The following is a 22,038-nucleotide window of genomic DNA, read 5'->3' as shown; positions in this document are numbered from 1 at the left end:
ATCAATTTCCTCTGCATATTATATTCATAATTTTCATTACATATTTTGATATGGACAGCATTATGACATTTTTCCCACGAATTGCTCCTACATGGTGCATCCTGATGAATAATGCGATGAAAAGTTACATAATTTATTCCATTTTTCCTTAACTGAGCAATGAAGTCATTTTTGCTACCAATCGTACCTGGTGCAGCATCTGTACAAACTGCACAATATTTTTTATAAGCACCAATTTTGTCAACATGCTTCTAACAAGGGGCCCTCCATACCGTAAATCACGGATTTTGATGCACTTCGAATATGTTGTAGAGGCACTTACCCTGAGTACCCGGCTATCCGGTTTTTTAGCGATGGGCCTTGGATTTTGAGAAAATCGATTATGAAGTTCATTGCACACTTTATATGTCCATAACATTACATATATTTCGAGCAAGTCAGTGTAGCACAGTGGTAAAGGTTTAGGGCTACCATGCTGGCGGTACCATGTTCGAATCCTGCTCATGCACTTTTTTTTTTCCAAAATCGACCGAATTTATCAATTTTATTTCAAAGAATATCAGCAAACAGTGCAAGGTGTGCGAAATTATAAAGATGTATTCAGTTATTAACTTTTTAAAATATTCATTCTGTTTGTGGTTCGCAGTTCGAGTTCCAAATGTTCGTACAACGGTCGCTTCTTGTATTATCTGAAATCAATCTCCACCCATTACCATCCCCTCTCCTGTGAATATCATTAGCCATAACAGGAAACCCAGTTCCTATGCCAATGAGGATGCAAGTTTCATTCCCTTACATTCGCATCTAACTACAGAGTCAGTTGCTCACAAAGCGTCTCTAGTGCCGTGCGTTAGAAAAATTCAGTGAAATGGAAGAACCAAATGTTTCTGCAGTAGTGCAGCCAGAAGAAGATCCACAAATAGAGGAGTTGAACGAAGAATCAAAAGGCAAAATCACAAATGCCATTAAATATGCTGAAAATCTACTCCGCGATTTGAATCTTGCAATAAATACACCGCCTAGCGTGATCTCTGCCAATTCCATTGCAATTCGCGATGAGATATGCACCACAATAAAGGATCTCTTGGTCAAAAGACAAATCATTATTATTGATGAACTGACAGATTTCAACGAAGAAGATGAATTGGGAGAATATGATGCGAACCACAAACGGAATAAATATTTGAAAAAATTAATAACTGAATATATCTTTATAATTTTGCACACCTTACACTGTTTGTTAGAGACACACACGAGCAGGATTCGAACACGGTACCTCCAGCACAGTAGCCCTAAACATTTACCGCTGCACTAGGCTTACTTACTTCAAATATATGTAATGTTATGGGTATACAAAGTGTGCAATGAACTTCAAAACCGATTTGTTCAAAAACTAAGGCCCGTCACTAAAAAACCGGATAGCCAGGTACTCAGGGTAAGTGCCTCTGCAACATGTTTGAAGCGCATCAAAATCCGTGATTTACAGTATGGAGGGTCCCCTTGTACCCTAAATTAAAATTTCGAAACAAGTTGTTCTGAGCAATGGAACTAAAGTGAATAACGCTTCAAGTACAGAAACATCGTCCATTATTATGCAAATAAAAATAAGTAGCTTACTAATATCTGTTCGATCAGTACTCTCATCCACATACAAAGAATAATACCAACAATGTGCAATTAAATTGCTTAGTTTCTTTTTTATGGGATGTCCCATACAAAGAATTTGACTTTTTACCATGTATTTGTATTGTATTGTATTGAACTGGGGACCTGGAAATTCACAACTCCACAACAGGCTACAGCAGTCCACTCACCCCACCGAACCCAGGGTTATTGTGTGGTTTGGCCCCCAGTGGGCATGACACTGCAGTGTACAGGAAAGTGCTGTTGTTGAGTGGCTGCAGGGTGATACAGGATAACTTTGGCGGGATTTCTATTTGGTGTGATGAATGACAGCTTGCTCTAAATGTACAAAAACTTAAGTTAACACAGACGAGTAAGGGGGAGAGGAGGGGGGGGGGGGGGAATCCTGTAATATTCGAATAAAGTGCTCATAGTGTGCTGATTCCCACAGTTATGTCGATTAAGTGTCTAGGCATAACATCGTAAAGTGACATGAAATGGAACAAGTGCAGACAGTTTATGGTAAGGAAGTTGAATGGTAGACTTCCGTTTCTTGGGAGAATTTAGGAAAGTGAACCTCTTCTACACAGGAGATATGACCCATTCTTGAATACTGCTAAAGTGTTGGTGATCACCCACTTGGATTAAAGGAAGACATTAATGCAAGTCGCAGGTGTGTTGCTAGTTGCCGGTACGTCTGATCAACACACGGGTATTACAGAGGTGTTTCATGAACTCAAATGGGAATCCCTGAAGGGAAGAGGACATTTTTTTCACAAAACACTATTGAGAAAATTTAGAAAAATGGCATTTTTGGCTGACTGTGAAATGATTCTTCTGCTGCCAACAAACATTTTGCATAAGGACCATGAAGACACGATAGAGAAATCGCAGCTTGTACGGAGATATACAGACAGTCATGGAATAGAAAATGGAAGAACTAGTAGTACTGCTCCAACAAGCATCATATGATGGCATGTGGAGTATGTAAGCAGATGCAGATATAGTGTACATTAAAGTATTTATTAACAGCAGCTGAGGTAGTGTTTTAGATGCACCTTACAGTATTAAGAGCTGTGGCAGTACAATGCAGAGCACAGATAAAACACTGCATTACACTACACTTTACATACACTATCACAGACACCAGCACTAATCAGATACAGTTGAAGGTGTAACACATTATCCAAAGGAAAGCTGCTCCAGTGTCTGAGGAAACAAAAATATTTCCAATTAGTTTTCCCCTTGAAGTGGGGGAGGGGTTTTCCAGAAGGAAAAAGGATTCTTTTACAAAGCAGTTTAGTTCAGTACTTAACTTTTCACTCTAAAATCTCTAACTTTTGGTACCCCCTCTCTTTTTAATGCCTTGACTAATGCAATGAAGAGCAGTCTTCCTTTTTACTGTTTTACATACAATTCACATTTTGTTGTTCTTTATCTGTATTCTAAATATCCTGTTATCTATCTATGATTAACGTAACATAGTTTGTTTCTTGTGGAATGTAGACAATATTAAGTTGTAAATAGCAGAGAACTAGTTACAGGAAACAGAAAATCTACATCAGATAATTTGGATACTTGCCAGATAATGTTCTGGAGTGGGATCCAAAGTATGCAAAATGTGTATATGGAAGGGGAAAGGGAGAACATTCAGAGGAAGAACTGAGGTATGGAAAGTGAAAGAGTAGTATCACATATTTTGAATGGTTCACTGAAATTGACGAATTCTGCATACAACATACTTTGACATAACTGGACAATCCAAATTTTTAGTACAGCATACAAGAAACAAAAGATGAATTACAAATGAGACTAACCTGCTTGTATGCATCAAGTCGTTTTGCTGTCAATGTCATAGTTTGCTGCAACTTTTCATCATCTTTGGAAACCACTGAATTCTCACCTGTAAGTGCTGCTTTGTCTTTACTATATTTATCTCTTACAGACTGAAACCAATGTAAAGAATCAAACTCCGCATGTTGATCCAGGAGTTTTAAAATGTATGCTATTCCTGTAATAAAAAGACAAAACAATATCAATTTTAGGAAGAAATTATTTCCAAATAGGCAAAAAATTAAGAAGAAAAGCAAAATTATGGTTTCTGGCCACATGTATGCAGATAGCCAAATAGATGAAAGACTATTGGTAGCATCAATTAATGTGCTGGTCCTGTTAACAAACCTGACGTTAGCAAGACATTTTACAAAAAAATAAAATCTGAATGTTTGTAGCTTCATCTTTACTTTTTTCTCCACAAAACTAGCTAGAACACTGTTACAGATAACAGCTAATAATATCAATACTGTATTTAACTTTCTGTTCCAGTATAAAATGTAGGCCACAACAAAGTCAAACAATATTTCACAGTAAAAACCATTACTATATTTTTATATTAACTCATATGATGAACATTTATGAAAACACTCTAGGGAAAATGGTGTTAACTTCCACAGAAGTGTGTCATTTAGCAACCAGAAGTCTATCTCCAAACACAGGACACTGCATGCAGCAGTGATGTAGTGTGAAACAGATAAAAAAAATAAATCATAGATGGACTCAAATAATCTCACAGATCCTTATACAACAATGACATGATATGAAACTGACTATACAATGACTTGCATACACAACTGTCTTAGGAAGCCATCTTAATAATAATAATAATAATAATAATATTTATTCAACATCGAATAATCAAATACAATCCCTAGAAATAATACAGTTTCAGGACATCATACAGATTATTCTTCTGAATACGTCAGTTTATAAATTACAAACTAAAGATTTGTTTGTATTAATAAATTTTACATTTTGATGGATTTTACGTCTGGTAGTATACAATCACGATATTACAAATATTGTTTTTATCAACATTATATTAGTTGTAGGTTACTTAAAACTATGAGCTTGACATACTTATGAAAGACTTTTCATACAGATATAATACTCGTCTAGGGAATAAAAAGGGTTTTCAATTAGAATTCTTTTTAGCTGATCTTTTAATTTGATAGCAGGAAGGGTTGTGAGACTTTTTGGTAGGGCATTGGCTAGCTTCAGCCCAGCATGAAGTGAATTTCTTTCATATAAAGCTGTTCTGTGGCTATTTACATGGTATCTGAACTTTTGCCTTATATCATATTGGTGCAGGTCACAGCTGAAATTTGGATTAATTGTTTTCACAAGCAATATAACTTTCAGTATGTACACACCTATAATGGTAAGCACACCTAATTTTGGGAACAGGTTCCGACACGATTCTCGAGGTTTGGCACCACAAATAATTCTGATAACTTTTTTCTGTGGTATTAATAATGTACTTAGGTTGGCTTAAGTTGTTGCACCCCATATTTCTACAGCATAGTTTAAGTTTGATAAGAATAGGGCATGATAAGCAGTTTTTAGTACACCCATGTCCTTACAATATTTGCTAATCATATTTATAGCAAACACATTCTTCGACAGCTTACATGCTAAGGGATCAATATGCATGTCCCATTTGAGGCTGTCCTGGATTGTAATTCCCAAGAACTTTGTCCATTTTTCCTTTTTTACTATGGGATTTCCTATGGATAATTTCATGTCAAATTCTATTTGTTTCCTTGTCTTAAATTCCATCATTGCAGTCTTTGAGGCACTTACATTTAGATGGCTTTCATTAAAATACTTGACTATTTCATCGGTTACACACTGTTGCACTGTACCTCCAGACTCTCATAGTCTTTGTGTTTACACACTATTGATGTGTCATCCGCATACAATATTTTTGTACAGTTAGGAGAACAATACTGTATATCATTGACATAAATCAAGAAAAGAAGGGGTCCCAAGGCAGAACCTTGAGGCACTCCATATTTGATGTCTGTAATTTTAGATTTGTAAGACCCACTGTTTGTTTTAAGCAAGACAAATTGTTTTCTATTGCTCATATATGATTTTATTAGCTCATAGCCAGTTCCTCTGATACCCAGGTTCCACAGCTTGTCAAGTAATATGGTGATGTTGACACAATCAAAAGCTTTTTCTAGATCAAGGAACACTCCAGTTACATACTCCTTGTTCTCTATGGCCGTTATTATTTTGTCTATTAATTGTGCTGCTGCTACAGATGTTGACTTGTTTTTCATAAAGCCATTCTGATTTTCAAATATTAAATTGTGTTGACTCAGGAATGTCATTAGTCTAGTATAAATAACTTTCTCAACTACCTTAGAAAATGCAGGTAAGATTGAGATGGGGCGGTAGTTTTTTTCAACAGCGTAGTATAAGACAGCAGAAACTGCCATGGATTCATTACATTACAGTATAGCCTCACATGTATGATTACTATCACATAATCCATGGTCAGCATTTTGTTGTTCATGCTAGGGAATATGATATCTTTTATGGGTAAATTTCACTTATTGAAAGTAGTGTATGCAATGGCTGGTGTACTTAGGTTGGGCTGTCTTAATTTCTTTACTTAAATACACGAAACTGTGTCATGTGGAATTTGCAATATTTATGATATCACAAACATATCATCTTGATGAGAAAACATTATGCTTATATTTCTGACAATCAAATCAACAAGATGAATAATCATAAGGATATCAAAAGTGCTGTGTTACTACATAAAAAAAAATTATGTGAAGCAGTCACAAAGAATTTCGTTCAAACATGGAATCTTAATTGCTATTTCATTGAAGTTATAATAGTGGAGTAGCAGTAGCAGTATCAACAACAACAACAACAACAACAACAACAACAACTTTCCTTTCTCAGACCTTAGGTATGGTTAAAAATGGAAAGTGACGCGGACCTTGATCAAGCGTGACTTCCTTTTAACTGTACAGTATATGTTATATTGCATTTAGGAACTTTCGGGTAATTGAACATGTATCAATAATTACGGATTTCTGTAGTTGTATATATAAGTTTGGATGTAGCTGTATTACATTGATGTACTGGTGGATATTGTGTGGTATGACTCCTGTAGTTGATAGTATAATTGGTATAATGTCAACTTTATCCTGATGCCACATGTCCTTTACTTCCTCAGCCAGTTGGATGTATTTTTCAATTTTTTCTCCTGTTTTCTTTTGTATATTTGTTGTATTGGGTATGGATATTTCGATTAGTTGTGTTAATTTCTACTTTTTATTGGTGAGTATGATGTCAGGTTTGTTATGTGGTGTTGTTTTATCTGTTATAATGGTTCTGTTCCAGTATAATTTGTATTCATCATTCTCCAGTACATTTTGTGGTGCATACTTGTATGTGGGAACGTGTTGTTTTATAAGTTTATGTTGTAAGGCAAGCTGTTGATGTATTATTTTTGCTACATTGTCATGTCTTCTGGGGTATTCTGTATTTGCTAGTATTGTACATCCGCTTGTGATGTGATCTACTGTTTCTATTTGTTGTTTGCAAATTCTGCACTTATCTGTTGTGGTATTGGGATCTTTAATAATATGCTTGCTGTAATATCTGGTGTTTATTGTTTGATCCTGTATTGTAATCATGAATCCTTCAGTCTCACTGTATATATTGCCTTTTCTTAGCCATGTGTTGGATGCGTCTTGATCGATGTGTGGCTGTGTTAGATGATACGGGTGCTTGCCATGTAGTGTTTTCTTTTTCCAGTTTACTTTCTTCGTATCTGTTGATGTTATGTGATCTAAAGGGTTGTAGAAGTGGTTATGAAATTGCAGTGGTGTAGCCGATGTATTTATATGAGTGATTGCTTTGTGTATTTTGCTAGTTCCTGCTCGTTCTAGAAAGAATTTTCTTAAATTGTCTACCTGTCCATAATGTAGGTTTTTTATGTTGATAAATCCCCTTCCTCCTTCCTTTCTGCTTAATGTGAATCTTTCAGTTGCTGAATGTATGTGATGTATTCTATATTTGTGGCATTGTGATCGTTTAAGTGTATTGAGTGCTTCTAGGTCTGTGTTACTCCATTTCACTACTCCAAATGAGTAGGTCAATATTGGTATATTATAAGTATTTATAGCTTTTGTCTTGTTTCTTGCTGTCAATTCTGTTTTCAGTATTTTTGTTAGTCTTTGTCTATATTTTTCTTTTAGTTCTTCTTTAATATTTGTATTATCTATTCCTATTTTTTGTCTGTATCCTAGATATTTATAGGCATCTGTTTTTTCCATCGCTTCTATGCAGTTGCTGTGGTTATCCAATATGTAATCTTCTTGTTTAGTGCGTTTTCCCTTGACAATGCTATTTTTCTTACATTTGTCTGTTCCAAAAGCCATATTTATATCGTTGCTGAATACTTCTGTTATCTTTAGTAATTGGTTGAGTTGTTGATTTGTTGCTGCCAGTAGTTTTAGATCATCCATGTACAGCAAATGTGTGATTTTGTGTGGGTATGTTCCAGTAATATTGTATCCATAATTTGTATTATTTAGCATGTTGGATAGTGGGTTCAGAGCAAGGCAGAACCAGAAAGGACTTAATGAGTCTCCTTGGTATATTCCACGCTTATTATTATTATTATTATTATTATTATTATTATTTAGTAATTGCACCAAAAAGTCTGGCAATGTAAATTCTCAATTTTATTCTTGACCTCTGGCTGAACATATACAATCATTATGGAGCCAATTAGCTACTTGTCCCAATTGTTTGGATGCTGGATAAACTACTTTGGCAGAAACACTTTTTGTTTTCATATCTCAAATATTTTCCCATGCACTTGGGTTGTCTTCGCTGTATGCTCATTGATGCATTAATATTAAGTTTTGTTCAAGCATGCTGAAGTCTTGAATAAAATTTCAGACCTGAAAATACACAAGCTGCCAACATAGATGATGCAGTAGCTGTGGAACATGTTTGAGCATAAAAACAGAAACCTAAATAATTTTATCTTGCAATGGTAGATATCTTCCAGGACCACTTTTGGGTATATTTTTTTCACATCTACTGCTTCAGAATTGGCATTCTACAACCTAGTACATCACTCCCTCACAAATTAGCCAGCTTGATTTTATTGAAATAGCAAACTCACTATGATTAATTCCATAACTGTACGATGAATCTGAAATGCTTCCAACAAGTTCTTAGAAATTGTAGTACAGTGTATTTGTCAAATGTCTGCATCATTACAGAGTTCAGAAAACAATATTTTAACCTCACAGTAATTACAGAGAATGAAAGGAAACAAAATGTAGTAATTACTATAAGCTTTAGGATTTAAAAGGACATACCCATGGCAAAACCATCGTCAGTGAAGGCTGCTCCAACTTTGTTCTTCTTACTCATCTTCTCTTTAGATGTTATGGAATGTTCAATAAAGTTGATGGTTAGTGGTGGAATTATGGCAAAAAAATTCCTCAGGTGAATGTTTTTTGGATCCCGAAAAGTAGGTGCAAACACATCTACCAGAAGCTAAAAAAAAAAAAAATAAATTACAGAAATAAGAATATATACTTTATATAAAAATAAATGTAATGGAATGTGGGTAAATAGAAAACCACCCTATAAAACACACACACACACTGGGTGATACAAGATTTTGAATTTTTCATCAAACATTAAAAAGGATATCAAGCTGAGTTGTCTCCTTTATTCCTAAATAATTCTTACTTCTCAACCGGAACTTTCCATATGTTACAAGGTATCACTAATTTACTGTGTTATTGGTGTGTTATTTAACCACTATTTTGAGTCTTGCCATGCTCAAAAGATCCAGAGGCACTTGCGAACACATATCACACATACAGCCCAGTGATAAATGCTTGTTATGTATTATCTCATGATTTTTTTGAGGTTGTTCTGCTACTCTGGTACTCACTAATCTACATTAGTTTTATTGCCAAAAATATGCTGCACTCAGTTTGACTCCAGTACAGATATAGTTAATTTCTGAATGATGGTACACTGTCATACTGGCTGTTGTTTATTACATTACGCTATCCTTTTGTTTTGGAATTGCCATTGCCACACAGTTTTGACTGTGTAGCCATTTTCAAGTGAGTATAGTACACTACAGTAGAGCTCATTGTTATCATTCAGAAAACCTGTTTTGGCTATAGAACCCACTGCAACTAAAATACAGTTAATTCCCACAACAATGCAAATAGTTCTTTGACAGAGTCAAAATCTATTTTACATTGTAGTTAAACTCTTTGCATACATTGTTATGAATTTTGTTCTCTCTTCAAACTAATGCATATTAATATACTACAGAATTTTGTGACTGCTGAAATACTTTGGTATTAGCACAACTGATTTCATCATTCAATGATATATGATTTGTCAGCTTAATTCAAGGAAAATCATCATTCATACATACAGAGAATAAACACACATCTTTGGTGAGGAGAGGACGGGGGGAGGGGGTCAGTGGAGATTTTATTGACGGAACCATCCTGACATTTGCCTGAAGCAATTTAGAAACACTGCAAAAAACTTAAATGAGGGTGGCCTGACAGAACATGAACCACCATCCTGGAGAACCTGACGGGTGATGTGTAGAAGCAAGGGACAGTGTTACCACATGATGCAACAGTCAACAGTGTCTTTCTGCAGTGTGTGTCTGTTGCACATGCTTTGAGATGTGCATAGAACATTTAGCATCACTTTTTTGTGTTTTTAGGTATGGTACAAGTGTTTAGCCACTGTAGCGTACATTGGGGGTGGCATAAGGAAATCACAAATATTGCGTTAACAAGTGACTGACAGTATTTGAAGCATACAAATTTTCCTGGACCAAGTCAGAAGCAGAAACACTTACCAAACATGGCCCTTACCCCAACATTGCAATTTCCTAGGACCAGCAATGGCTAGAGTGTGTGGGTGTGGGACAAAGACAGAGCACATATCTGCCATTAGAAGGTATACCAGGTCTCTCTCTGTACAGAAAACATCAAGTGACCACCTTATTACTTGCACACCACTATCACAAATGCACTAAGTCATTCATTTACAGCCATGTACAATTTACTTGTGTTTATACTGACTGTGAACAAGTTAGCTCAATAACTTGCAAAATAATCTTACACTGACCATTTTGTCTATCAACACTTTTCACTGAAATGAAATGACTTTGAAGATCAATAGGCAATGCTACATCATATATTTAATAGTTTTATATGTGGCAATTTAGAATCACTACTCAGCCTATTTGGTAATCAGTTGGATGATGTATTCTCTTCCTGTGATGGAAACGTAAATCAGCAGTTTGATTCTACACCAGAGGTGCATTTCAATGAAGTCAAAGAGGTAACACACATCAACTCTTTCTGAACGAACATTTGTAACTATAAGCAGTACCTGCAGCTTCATACATTTTGTAGTAAGAGATTCACGAATATTTATTTTGTGCTACAGCTTATACACTACTGGCCACTAAAATTGCTACACCACGAATATGACGTGCTACAGATGCGAAGTTTAACCGACAGGAAGAAGATGCTGTGATATGCAAATGATTAACTTTTCAGAGCATTCATTCACACAAGGTTGGTCCCGGTGGTGACACCTACAACGTGCTGACATGAGGAAAGTTTCCAACCGATTTCTCATACACAAACAGCAGTTGACCGGCGTTGCCTGGTGAAACGTTGTTGTGATGCCTCGTGTAAGGAGGAGAAATGCGTACCATCATGTTTCCAACTTTGATAAAGGTCGGATTGTAGCCTATCGCGATTGCGGTTTATCGTATCGCGACATTGCTGCTCGCGTTGGTCGAGATCCAATGACTGTTAGCAGAATATGGAATCGGTGGGTTCAGGAGGGTAATACGGAATGCCATGCTGGATCCCAACGGCCTCGTATCACTAGCAGTCGAGATGACAGGAATCTTACCCGCATGGCTGTAATGGATCGTGCAGCCACGTCTCAATCCCTGAGTCAACAGATGGGGACGTTTGCAAGACAACAACCATCTGCACCAACAGTTCAACAACATTTGCTGCAACATGGAATATCAGCTCGGAGACCAAGGCTGCCGTTACCCTAGACGCTGCATCACAGACAGGAGCGCCTGCGATGGTGTACTCAACGAAGAACCTGGGTGCACAAATGGCACAACGTCATTTTTACGGATGAATCCAGGTTCTGTTTACAGCATCATGATGGTCACATCTGTGTTTGGTGACATCGCGGTGAACGCACATTGGAAGCATGTATTCGCAATCACCATACTGGGGTATCACCCGGCATGATGGTATGGGGTGTCATTGGTTACATGTCTCGGTCACCTCTTGTTCGCACTGATGGCACTTTGAACAGTGGACATTACATTTTAGATGTATTACGACCCGTGGCTCTACCCTTCATTCGATCCCTGCGAAACCCTACATTTCAGCAGGATAATGCACGGCCGCATGTTGCAGGTCATGTACAGGACTTTCTGGATTCAGAAAATGTTCCACTGCTGCCCTGGCCAGCACATTCTCCAGATCTCTCACCAATTGAAAATGTCTGGTCAATGGTGGCCGAGCAACTGGCTCGTCACAATACGCCAGTCACTACTCTTAATGAGCTGTGATACTGTGTTAAAGGTGCATGGGCAGCTGTACCTGTGCCATCCAAGCTCTGTTTGACTCAATGCCCAGGCGTATCAAGGCCGTTATTACGGCCAGAGGTGGTTGTTCTGGGTACTGATTTCTCATGATCTATGCACCCAAATTGCGTGAAAATGTGGTCACATGTCAGTTCTAGTATGATATATTTGTCCAATGAACACCTGTTTATCATCTGCATTTCTTCTTGGTGTAGCAATTTTAATGGCCAGTAGTGTACTTGTGTGATATCTGCTATGTCCACTGCTGTAATTTGATTTTTTTAAACAGCATTTTTCATTCTTGTGAATGTACTACTTTTCAGTGTGGATGTATGTAGCATAACATCCTGTGAAGTGCTGCTGTACTTTGTCCATTTTCTGCCAACATATACAACCTAACATGAGAAAACATAGAACTGTCAATTATGGTAACAGGAAATAACAATAAAAATATGGTAACAAGCTATATTATAGGTACATGAAGAGCAAGAAAAGGTACAGATGGTTATGCAAATGTGAAGATAACATGAAGCTTAAAATAACTGCAAGACATTTAGTCTCATCTTTATCTGCGATAATGAGGGAAGCTGAAGAAATGAATTAAAATTTGTGTGACAGCTGGGACTCGAATCCGGGTCTTCTTGCAGAAATGCTGACCATTACACCACCGCATAAATGTTGACCACAGCGCTGCAGTGGTGTTTCATTTCTTCAGTTTCCATCATTATCGTATATTATTAAAGCAACAAGTGAAAAGGATAAACTTCAAATTCAGTGATGCTTCTACACTGCACACCTGCTTTAATTCACTTTCAGCTGATTACCAAACAAGTGACTAAGGACTACACCAAACATACACAAATGAACAATTTTAATAAACATTGGCCAAACAGGCCAGAGCTTTACTATATGATACAAAGAACATACATCAGGTACCGCATGAGCAAAATCACTCTTCGGCCATCACATAACTTTTAATAACCACGCCAAAGGGATGGTACAACAGAATTTGCAAGTCCTTCGTTACGCTAATAAAGGCTTATTATTAAATATTTTGGAGGAGATCGAGATATATGCCCATTATAGAAATGAACCATCAGTGCTTCTCAATGAACAGCGGATTTTCGTGAAAAACATTTTTATGATCCCTTTGACAAAATTCTATGAATACGTATGTACTCTTTTGTTCAGAAAATCATAGGACCCAGTTGTACCCATCGCAGGAATGTACCTTATCACGCGATCTTAAACTTCCAATTAGAAATATTACGAAATCTGACTCCATTTTTAATAAATCAGTTTTATGACATTTTAAAAAGTGTATGTAACATTATAGCACTCTGCAGCTGATCATTTCATTATTACATATATCACCAGTGACAAATAAATTTAATATAAGACAGACAGACTGAATCAAGCATAGATGTATACTTGCAGTCGAGTCACAACTCACATATCGATATGATGCCGCAATGCCAAAGTCCTTCACAACATCGTTGACTGCGAAACCATTGTGGTAGTACCACCTTAGACCATAGATAGAGGGCACATTGAGTATACATCATCTGTACAGTTATTTTAAAGCTTTTAATTTATGTTTTATACAATACTTTAGTTGTTCCATGGTTGTAAAGAAATATTTTATACATAACTATTTTTATGTTATTATTCTACCTTTTTTTAACGATTATGTGAACTCGTTTTATACTGATTGGTTGACATGAGGTAGGGGGAGAAGAGGTAGGCGGAGCATCTTCGTATTTAAGCGTATGCCCGTCACTGGCTGGCACCAGTTGACATCACAGCAGCTGAGAAGAGTGCTCCACCTACCATTTTCGAAGGATGCCATGGGTATAACAAGTCTTATAGTATTTTATCCTTATAAGTATTTTGTCATATTTTACTGTCAATCTACTAAGGTTTCTATTACTTTCTAAATTAAATTACAGGTCTGATGATGGTCATGTGATATGACCGAAACCAGTCACCTATGTTCTTGCTTGTAGCATACGTGGAGCGATCAAGACTGAATTTTAAAAAGAAAAATACACAAATGGTTGCATGACTGACCAACAATTTCAGCAATCTTAACATACAGCAGTATAACAAAGACAGGCAAAAAATTTCAGATATTTAAAATTACTTAATCTTCAAATTTAGTTACATTATATCAGAATAATTTGTCACTTGAGAAGATCAAGTTCTAACCTTGAAGTATTCTGTTCCTTCAGCAAAGTTTCTTGTTAAATTACTAATAACTTGATCAAGTCTCTTAGCAGCTTCACAGCACTCACGAGACAAACCTTCTTCTTCACAGAGATCTTCAAAGTTCACAACATCATCCAGATCAGGTATAAAGCTTGTAGCATTTGAGCAGCAATGAAGTCCACCCGATCTTATCATCTGCACATAACCCATAGCATTTCCTGGAGAGCAAATAGATTTTTAAATATCCAATGTAATTAAAAAATGTCTCTCTACACAAATACAGGAGAGATATATGCATGAAATCTCTCTCTCTCTCTCTCTCTCTCTCTCTCTCTCTCTCTTACACACACACACACACACACACACACACACACACACACACACAGTGCCTGAGAAGCATTCCATGCATAATTAATTCCACTTTCCACCAGGATCACTTCAACTCAAACTATATGTTTTCCTCAGGGTTTTCCAGTCATTGCCAATCTTTACATATTATTTCTGCTTTTCTTTTGCTTCCAACATTTTATTTAAATCGCTGCTTACACTGTATACAAACATATGTAAAGAACTGAGTCCTTTCACTACTGTGAACATTAACATATGAAACTACTTGTAACCATAAACTGTGAACTATTTATTGTGACAGTTTATTTTCCTTTTTTAAAATTTCCAAGTATATTCAGTATTTCCCTTAACATGTTGTTACAGCCCTCTGTATAAAACATGCTGGGTAGCATACATGTTTTGTTTCTTATAAACACTACAAACATTTATTTACATGAAGAGAATATCCCTTTGAAGAGCCTCTAGGCTCAAAATGGGAAGGTTTGCCATTCTGCTCCATTTAATACTTGTTCAATACTTGCACTACTATCTTGGATACTGAAAAAGTAACAACAAATGCACATTTCTTCACTAAAGTAATTGTGGAAAAAGAAACTGATAACGAGGGAAAAAAACTAACATATGCGAGATGTCCTGTAACAGGGTCAGTGTAAAAGCGGCTAATGCAGAAACAAAGAGCCACATATTTTATATACAGATCTCACAAGGTATCAAGATTACAGAAGAATTATACAAAATATTGCATTTTAGAAAGCAGCTCACAGTACCTAGCAAAGAGAATTGTGCAAATGATGATGTGATTATTATTAACTCTATGATTATCATATGCCTTTATCCTCCACATTCGGAATATGGCTAGTCATGACTTAATTATATGTGCTTGATGAGCCTGAGGGCACAGGACTCTTCTTGCTGAGACATTTACAGACACAAGTAGATTGTGGGAAGATCTGTTATTTGTTATTATCAGATCAGAAGTAGTGTAGAAGAGGAGACAGTGGGGCTAGGATCAGCTAGTGTTTACTTTAGTGTTCACACACTTATGTTCTCAAATGCTCAACACAGGGAAGCTTACCGACAATGGCTGCATAATGGTTAAGCCTATGGACTCATATTTGAGAGAAACGAAATTCAAAAACCAATATGGGCAATCAAATTTAGATTTTTCTACTTCTGAAAATACCTTTTCAAATTTGTATTTGTGCAATATCTCCAATGATATCACTAAGACAACATTAAACCTGTACCTTCCTTTCCTTATGTACTTCAAAGTTAGTGTTCTAATTTCCAGCAATCATCTTCTGACTAAGCAGCTTGTCCTGGATTGTCACTTCCACTTTCATCCTCTATTGAACACTACATTCAATGTGCCATTGGCTCTGTGACCAAATAAAGCACTCGTGAACCATCAAGAAGCAAACCTGGCTTCTTACATATCACAGTGATGTCAACACAGTCAGCTGCCCTGTTACAAATAGGGATGGAGGACTTCACTTGGTCTACAGCTTCATCTTGGTGGTTGAAGATAGCCTTTTCCATAGTTGCATAGTCACCTCAGCTGCTGACTACCCACTTAGAGAGGAAAAGCTGGAGAAATACCAACACCATCAACATGTTTTTCACCAAGTAAAAAAATAATTATGTATCTGCAAGACACTAATTTTGCTATTCTTGGTTTTCTTGTCAAAGGGTGCTTGGACATTTTGACATAGTACATACAGGCTGTCCCAGGAGGTAGGGTCAATATTCAGGGATATGACAGGAATAATCATTTGAAGCAAAAAAGCTCACGTAAACACTGGCTCTAAAATGTATACCTCAAGAGCTACAAGCACTACAATATTGTGAAACTAACCTCTTCTTCTGCAAGCTCTTTTCTTTCTACATTTTGTGAAGGGTGTCCTATAGAGGGGGGAAGAAAGTGTAATAAACATGGGCTCTAAAATGCTTACTGCCAGGACAACGTGCACAAGTTCAGTGGAAGAGGTGTTTCACAGTAGCAAAGATAAACAACTGCTCACAGCATTTGCATTTTTGAGCCCACATTTATTTGACATTTTTGCTTCAAATGATCATTTCTGTCATATACCTGAATACTGACCATTCCCTTCTGAGACACCCTGTGTACAGAAAAAACACACACACACAGATCCATACCTATACACCTCAAAAGGGACACAAAATATGATGCAACTACTATTATTATAATGAAAACGAAGGAGTGATGAAACCTAAACTGCAGAGTCATATGAAACCTCCCATAAAACATACATCATAGAAATAGTCACACATTTTACAATGAGTGGAATTTGAAATAACATCTGATTATCCTACTGCCTACATTGATTTTCAATCTTGATTTATAATGTTTTTACAACAACTGCTGCTATTCTCGTAAAGAGGTCCTGGGTGATGCACTTAATAATAAATTTAAAGCTGGAATCTACATGGTTAATGGAGGCTGGTTGTAAATATACTTCTTTCTTTCTTTCATTTTTTTGCAAAAGTTGTAAGTAAAATTTAGGATGTAACTCCATTTTTTATGTATTTTCTTTTTTTTCTTGTTGAACACATATGCATAACTAAATGAATGTTATCAATCTTCCCGTGATATAAAGGACTCGAAAGCAGTCACATGTAAGCATGCACAGTATGTTCAAACATTATTGATTACATAACTTTATACACTTATTGTAAATTAGTGGAATGAAGATGGTAAAAAAAAGAAAAAAAAATCAAGACAGAGCTAACTGTGTGACAGTGATGGTTTTGGCTACATCTTTTCAACAATACATTTTCAATACTGTCTTTAATTCAGCCTTCTCCTCTCAATGCTGTTAAGATTCATGAAGAACGACATGTAGTTTGGATTTTACATTAAACTGTTGGTCTCCTTTCCCTGGTAGGTTAGGAAAATGCAAGTTTTCTAAGTGGCGATAATTAAAAGACTTGAACCAGGCCGATGAGTCACATGCAGTAATAATAGTAATAATAATAATAATAATAATAACAATAACAACAATAATAAATCCCGTGGAGGCCCAGGAAAAGAATAGGCCTCCGGTATGTTATGCCAGTTGTAAAAGGCGACGAAAAGAACAAACCACTAATAGGGCTAACCTCCCTTTTAGTGTGATTAGTTGGTTCAGGACAGAACTAAAGAAGCCTCGGACAAGCGCCATCATGGTCGGGGACGACGCTTGAACCCTATGCCCGCCCACAATGGTAACGACACTGCTAGCCAACTGGAAAATGATTCAAATCCAAATAGAGGTGTTTTGCAGGATATGCTTCCTGCAACCACCCTACAAGGAAAACAAAGACAGAGGATGAGATGGTCAGATGAAGTTAATCGACACCACATGTTCTGTTATTACCAAGCTACAAACCTAGGAACCAACACAACTGGATACAGATCACAAGTATACACAACATTTATTACCAGATACCCAGAATTAAAATTTTTAACAGAACAACGACTAGCTGATCAGATCCGTGTAATAATCAAAAATAACAGGATACCCCAGTCAGAATTAGAAAACATCAAACAACAAGTACAACAAATACTGGAACAAAATAATGTGCAATCAGAAGAAGAAGAAAATACAGTAATGGACTCAAACATCCCAGAGCAAACAAGCAAAGAACAACACGCACCAATTAAACAGTCAGAGGAAAACGAAATCTTAAGACAGCCACTAGAACAAGCACAAATAGAACACGAAGTGACACACATGTTAGATATAGAAGAAAAATTTCAGCTGACATATATAGAATACAAAGACACAAATACAGACATTAGACCATTCTTGCATAGACTGCCAAATAACCCACAAGTCGAAACAACAATAAAAACTATCAACACCATCATACACAACAAAATAAATGAAAACACAACTATGGAAGAGTTACAACTACTGGTTTATATAGGAGCACTCACTACAGAAAATATACACACTAGGCAGAGATCAGAACCAACCAACACATAGAAGAAACCCACAAAACCAGCATGGCAACACAGGCTACAGATCAGAATAGAAAAACTGAAAACAGACATCGGACAGCTAACACAATTTATAAGAAATGAAATGTCAGAAAAAAAAAACGAAAAAGGTTACGTAAAATCTCACAAGAAGATGCGATAGAGTAATTAGATGAAAAGAAGCAGAAATTACAAGCATTGGCCAAACGACTTAGAAGATACAAAAAAAGTGAAAATAGAACGAAACAAAACCAAACATTCAACACAAACCAAAAGAAATTTTACCAGACAATAGATAGCACACACATTAAAATAGACAATCCACCAAACACAACAGACATGAAACACTTCTGGAGCAACATATGGTCAAACCCGGTACAACATAACAGGCAGGCACGGTGGATACAAGCAGAAACAGATACGTACAAGATGATACCACAAATGCCTGAAGAGATAATTTCGCAACATGAAGTCACCCAAGCAATTAATTCTACTCACAATTGGAACGCCCCTGGAAAAGATAAAATAGCAAATTTCTGGCTAAAGAAATTCACCTCAACACATTCACATCTAACTAAATTATTTAACAGTTACATTGCAGACCCATACACATTCCCTGATACATTTACACATGGAATAACTCATCTGAAACCTAAAGATCAGGCAGCCACAGCAAACCCAGCTAAATATCGCCCCATAACATGCCTACCAACAATATATAAAATATTAACTTGAGTCATTACACAGAAATTAATGACACATACAACACAGAACAAAATTATAAATGAAGAACAAAAAGGCTGTTGCAAAGGAGCACGAGGATGTAAAGAGCAACTGATAATAGATGCGGAGGTGACATATCAAGCTAAAACTAAACAAAGGTCGCTACACTATGCATACATTGATTACCAAAAAGCTTTTGATAGTGTACCCCAACTCATGGTTACTACAAAATATTTGAAATATACAAAGTAGATCCTAAATTGATACAGTTCCTAAACATAGTAATGAAAAATTGGAAAACCAAACTTAATATCCAAACAAATTCAAATAATATCACATCACAGTCAATACAGATTAAGTGTGGAATATACCAAGGAGACTCATTAAGTCCTTTCTGGTTCTGCATTGCTCTGAACCCACTATCCAACATGCTAAATAATACAAATTATGGATACAATATTACTGGAACATACCCACACAAAATCACACATCGGCTATACATGGATGATCTAAAACTACTGGCAGCAACAAATCAACAACTCAACCCATTACTAGAGATAACAGAAGTATTCAGCAATGATATAAATATGGCTTTTGGAACAGACAAATGTAAGAAAAATAGCATTGTCAAGGCAAAACACACTAAACAAGAAGATTACATATTGGATAATCACAGCGACTGCATAGAACCGATGGAAAAAACAGATGCCTATAAATATCTAGGATACAGACAAAAAATAGGAATAGATAATACAAATATTAAAGAAGAACTAAAAGAAAAATATAGACAAAGACTAACAAAAATACTGAAAACAGAATTGACAGCAAGAAACAAGACAAAAGCTATAAATACTTATGCTATACCAATATTGACCTACTCATTTGGAGTAGTGATATAGAATACATCACATACATTCAGCAACTGAAAGATTCACATTAAGCAGAAAGGAAGGAGGAAGGGGATTTATTGACATAAAAAACCTACGTTATGGACAGGTAGACAATTTAAGAAAATTCTTTCTAGAACGAGCAGAAACTAGCAAAATACACAAAGCAATCACTCATATAAATACATCGGCTACACCACTGCAATTTCATGACCACTTCTACAACCCTTTAGATCACATAACATCAACAGATACGAAGAAAGTAAACTGGAAAAAGAAAACACTACATGGCAAGCACCCGTATCATCTAACACAGCCACACATCGATCAAGACGCATCCAACACATGGCTAAGAAAAGGCAATATATACAGTGAGACTGAAGGATTCATGATTGCAATACAGGATCAAACAATAAACACCAGATATTACAGCAAGCATATTATTATAGATCCCAATACCACAACAGATAAATGCAGACTTCGCAAACAACAAATAGAAACAGTAGATCACATCACAAGTGGATGTACAATACTAGCAAATACAGAATACCCCAGAAGACATGTCAATGTAGCAAAAATAATACATCAACAGCTTGCCTTACAACATAAACTTATAAAACAACATGTTCCCACATACAAGTATGCACCACAAAATGTACTGGAGAACGATGAATACAAATTATACTGGAACAGAACCATTATAACAGATAAAACAACACCACATAACAAACCTGACATCATACTCACCAATAAAAAGTAGAAATTAACACAACTAATCGAAATATTCATACCCAATACAACAAATATACAAAAGAAAACAGGAGAAAAAATTGAAAAATACATCCAACTGGCTGAGGAAGTAAAGGACATGTGGCATCAGGATAAAGTTGACATTATACCAATTATACTATCCCCCCCCATGAACCATGGACCTTGCCGTTGGTGGGGAGGCTTGCGTGCCTCAGCGATACAGATAGCCGTACCGTAGGTGCAACCACAATGGAGGGGTATCTGTTGAGAGGCCAGACAAACGTGTGGTTCCTGAAGAGGGGCAGCAGCCTTTTCAGTAGTTGCAAGGGCAACAGTCTGGATGATTGACTGATCTGGCCTTGTAACAATAACCAAAACGGCCTTGCTGTGCTGTTACTGCGAACGGCTGAAAGCAAGGGGAAACTACAGCCGTAATTTTTCCCGAGGGCATGCAGCTTTACTGTATGATTACATGATGATGGCGTCCTCTTGGGTAAAATATTCCGGAGGTAAAATAGTCCCCCATTCGGATTTCCGGGCGGGGACTACTCAAGAGGATGTTGTTATCAGGAGAAAGAAAACTGGCGTTCTACGGATCGGAGCGTGGAATGTCAGATCCCTTAATCGGGCAGGTAGGTTAGAAAATTTAAAAAGGGAAATGGATAGGTTGAAGTTAGATATAGTGGGAATTAGTGAAGTTCGGTGGCGGTAGGAACAAGACTTCTGGTCAGGTGACTGCAGGGTTATAAACACAAAATCAAATAGGGGTAATGCAGGAGTAGGTTTAATAATGAATAGGAAAATAGGAATGCGGGTAAGCTACTACAAACAGCATAGTGAACGCATTATTGTGGCCAAGATAGATACGAAGCCCACACCTACTACAGTAGTACAAGTTTATATGCCAACTAGCTCTGCAGATGACGAAGAAATTGAAGAAATGTATGATGAAATAAAAGAAATTATTCAGATTGTGAAGGGAGACGAAAATTTAATAGTCATGGGTGACTGGA

At 36.6% G+C, this 22,038-nt stretch overlaps 1 protein-coding gene across 1 annotated transcript in view; it reads right to left on the bottom strand.

Annotated features, from left to right (window-relative positions):
• Window positions 1–22,038, bottom strand: part of LOC126470578 (WASH complex subunit 4) — a 197,992-nt gene that overhangs the window by 18,027 nt on the left and 157,927 nt on the right. Inside the window, exons 16-18 of the mRNA XM_050098531.1 lie at window positions 14,336–14,553; window positions 8,826–9,006; window positions 3,441–3,634 (exon numbers count right to left, since the gene is read on the bottom strand). Of these exons, the coding sequence (XP_049954488.1) occupies window positions 3,441–3,634; window positions 8,826–9,006; window positions 14,336–14,553 (593 nt within the window). The remainder of the gene's footprint in view (window positions 1–3,440; window positions 3,635–8,825; window positions 9,007–14,335; window positions 14,554–22,038) is intronic.

The sequence above is a fragment of the Schistocerca serialis genome, chromosome 3 (assembly GCF_023864345.2).
Source record: "Schistocerca serialis cubense isolate TAMUIC-IGC-003099 chromosome 3, iqSchSeri2.2, whole genome shotgun sequence".
NCBI lineage: Eukaryota > Metazoa > Arthropoda > Insecta > Orthoptera > Acrididae > Schistocerca > Schistocerca serialis.
Note: the sequence above shows the minus strand (reverse complement) of the source record. Positions and strands in the feature narration are given on the sequence as shown.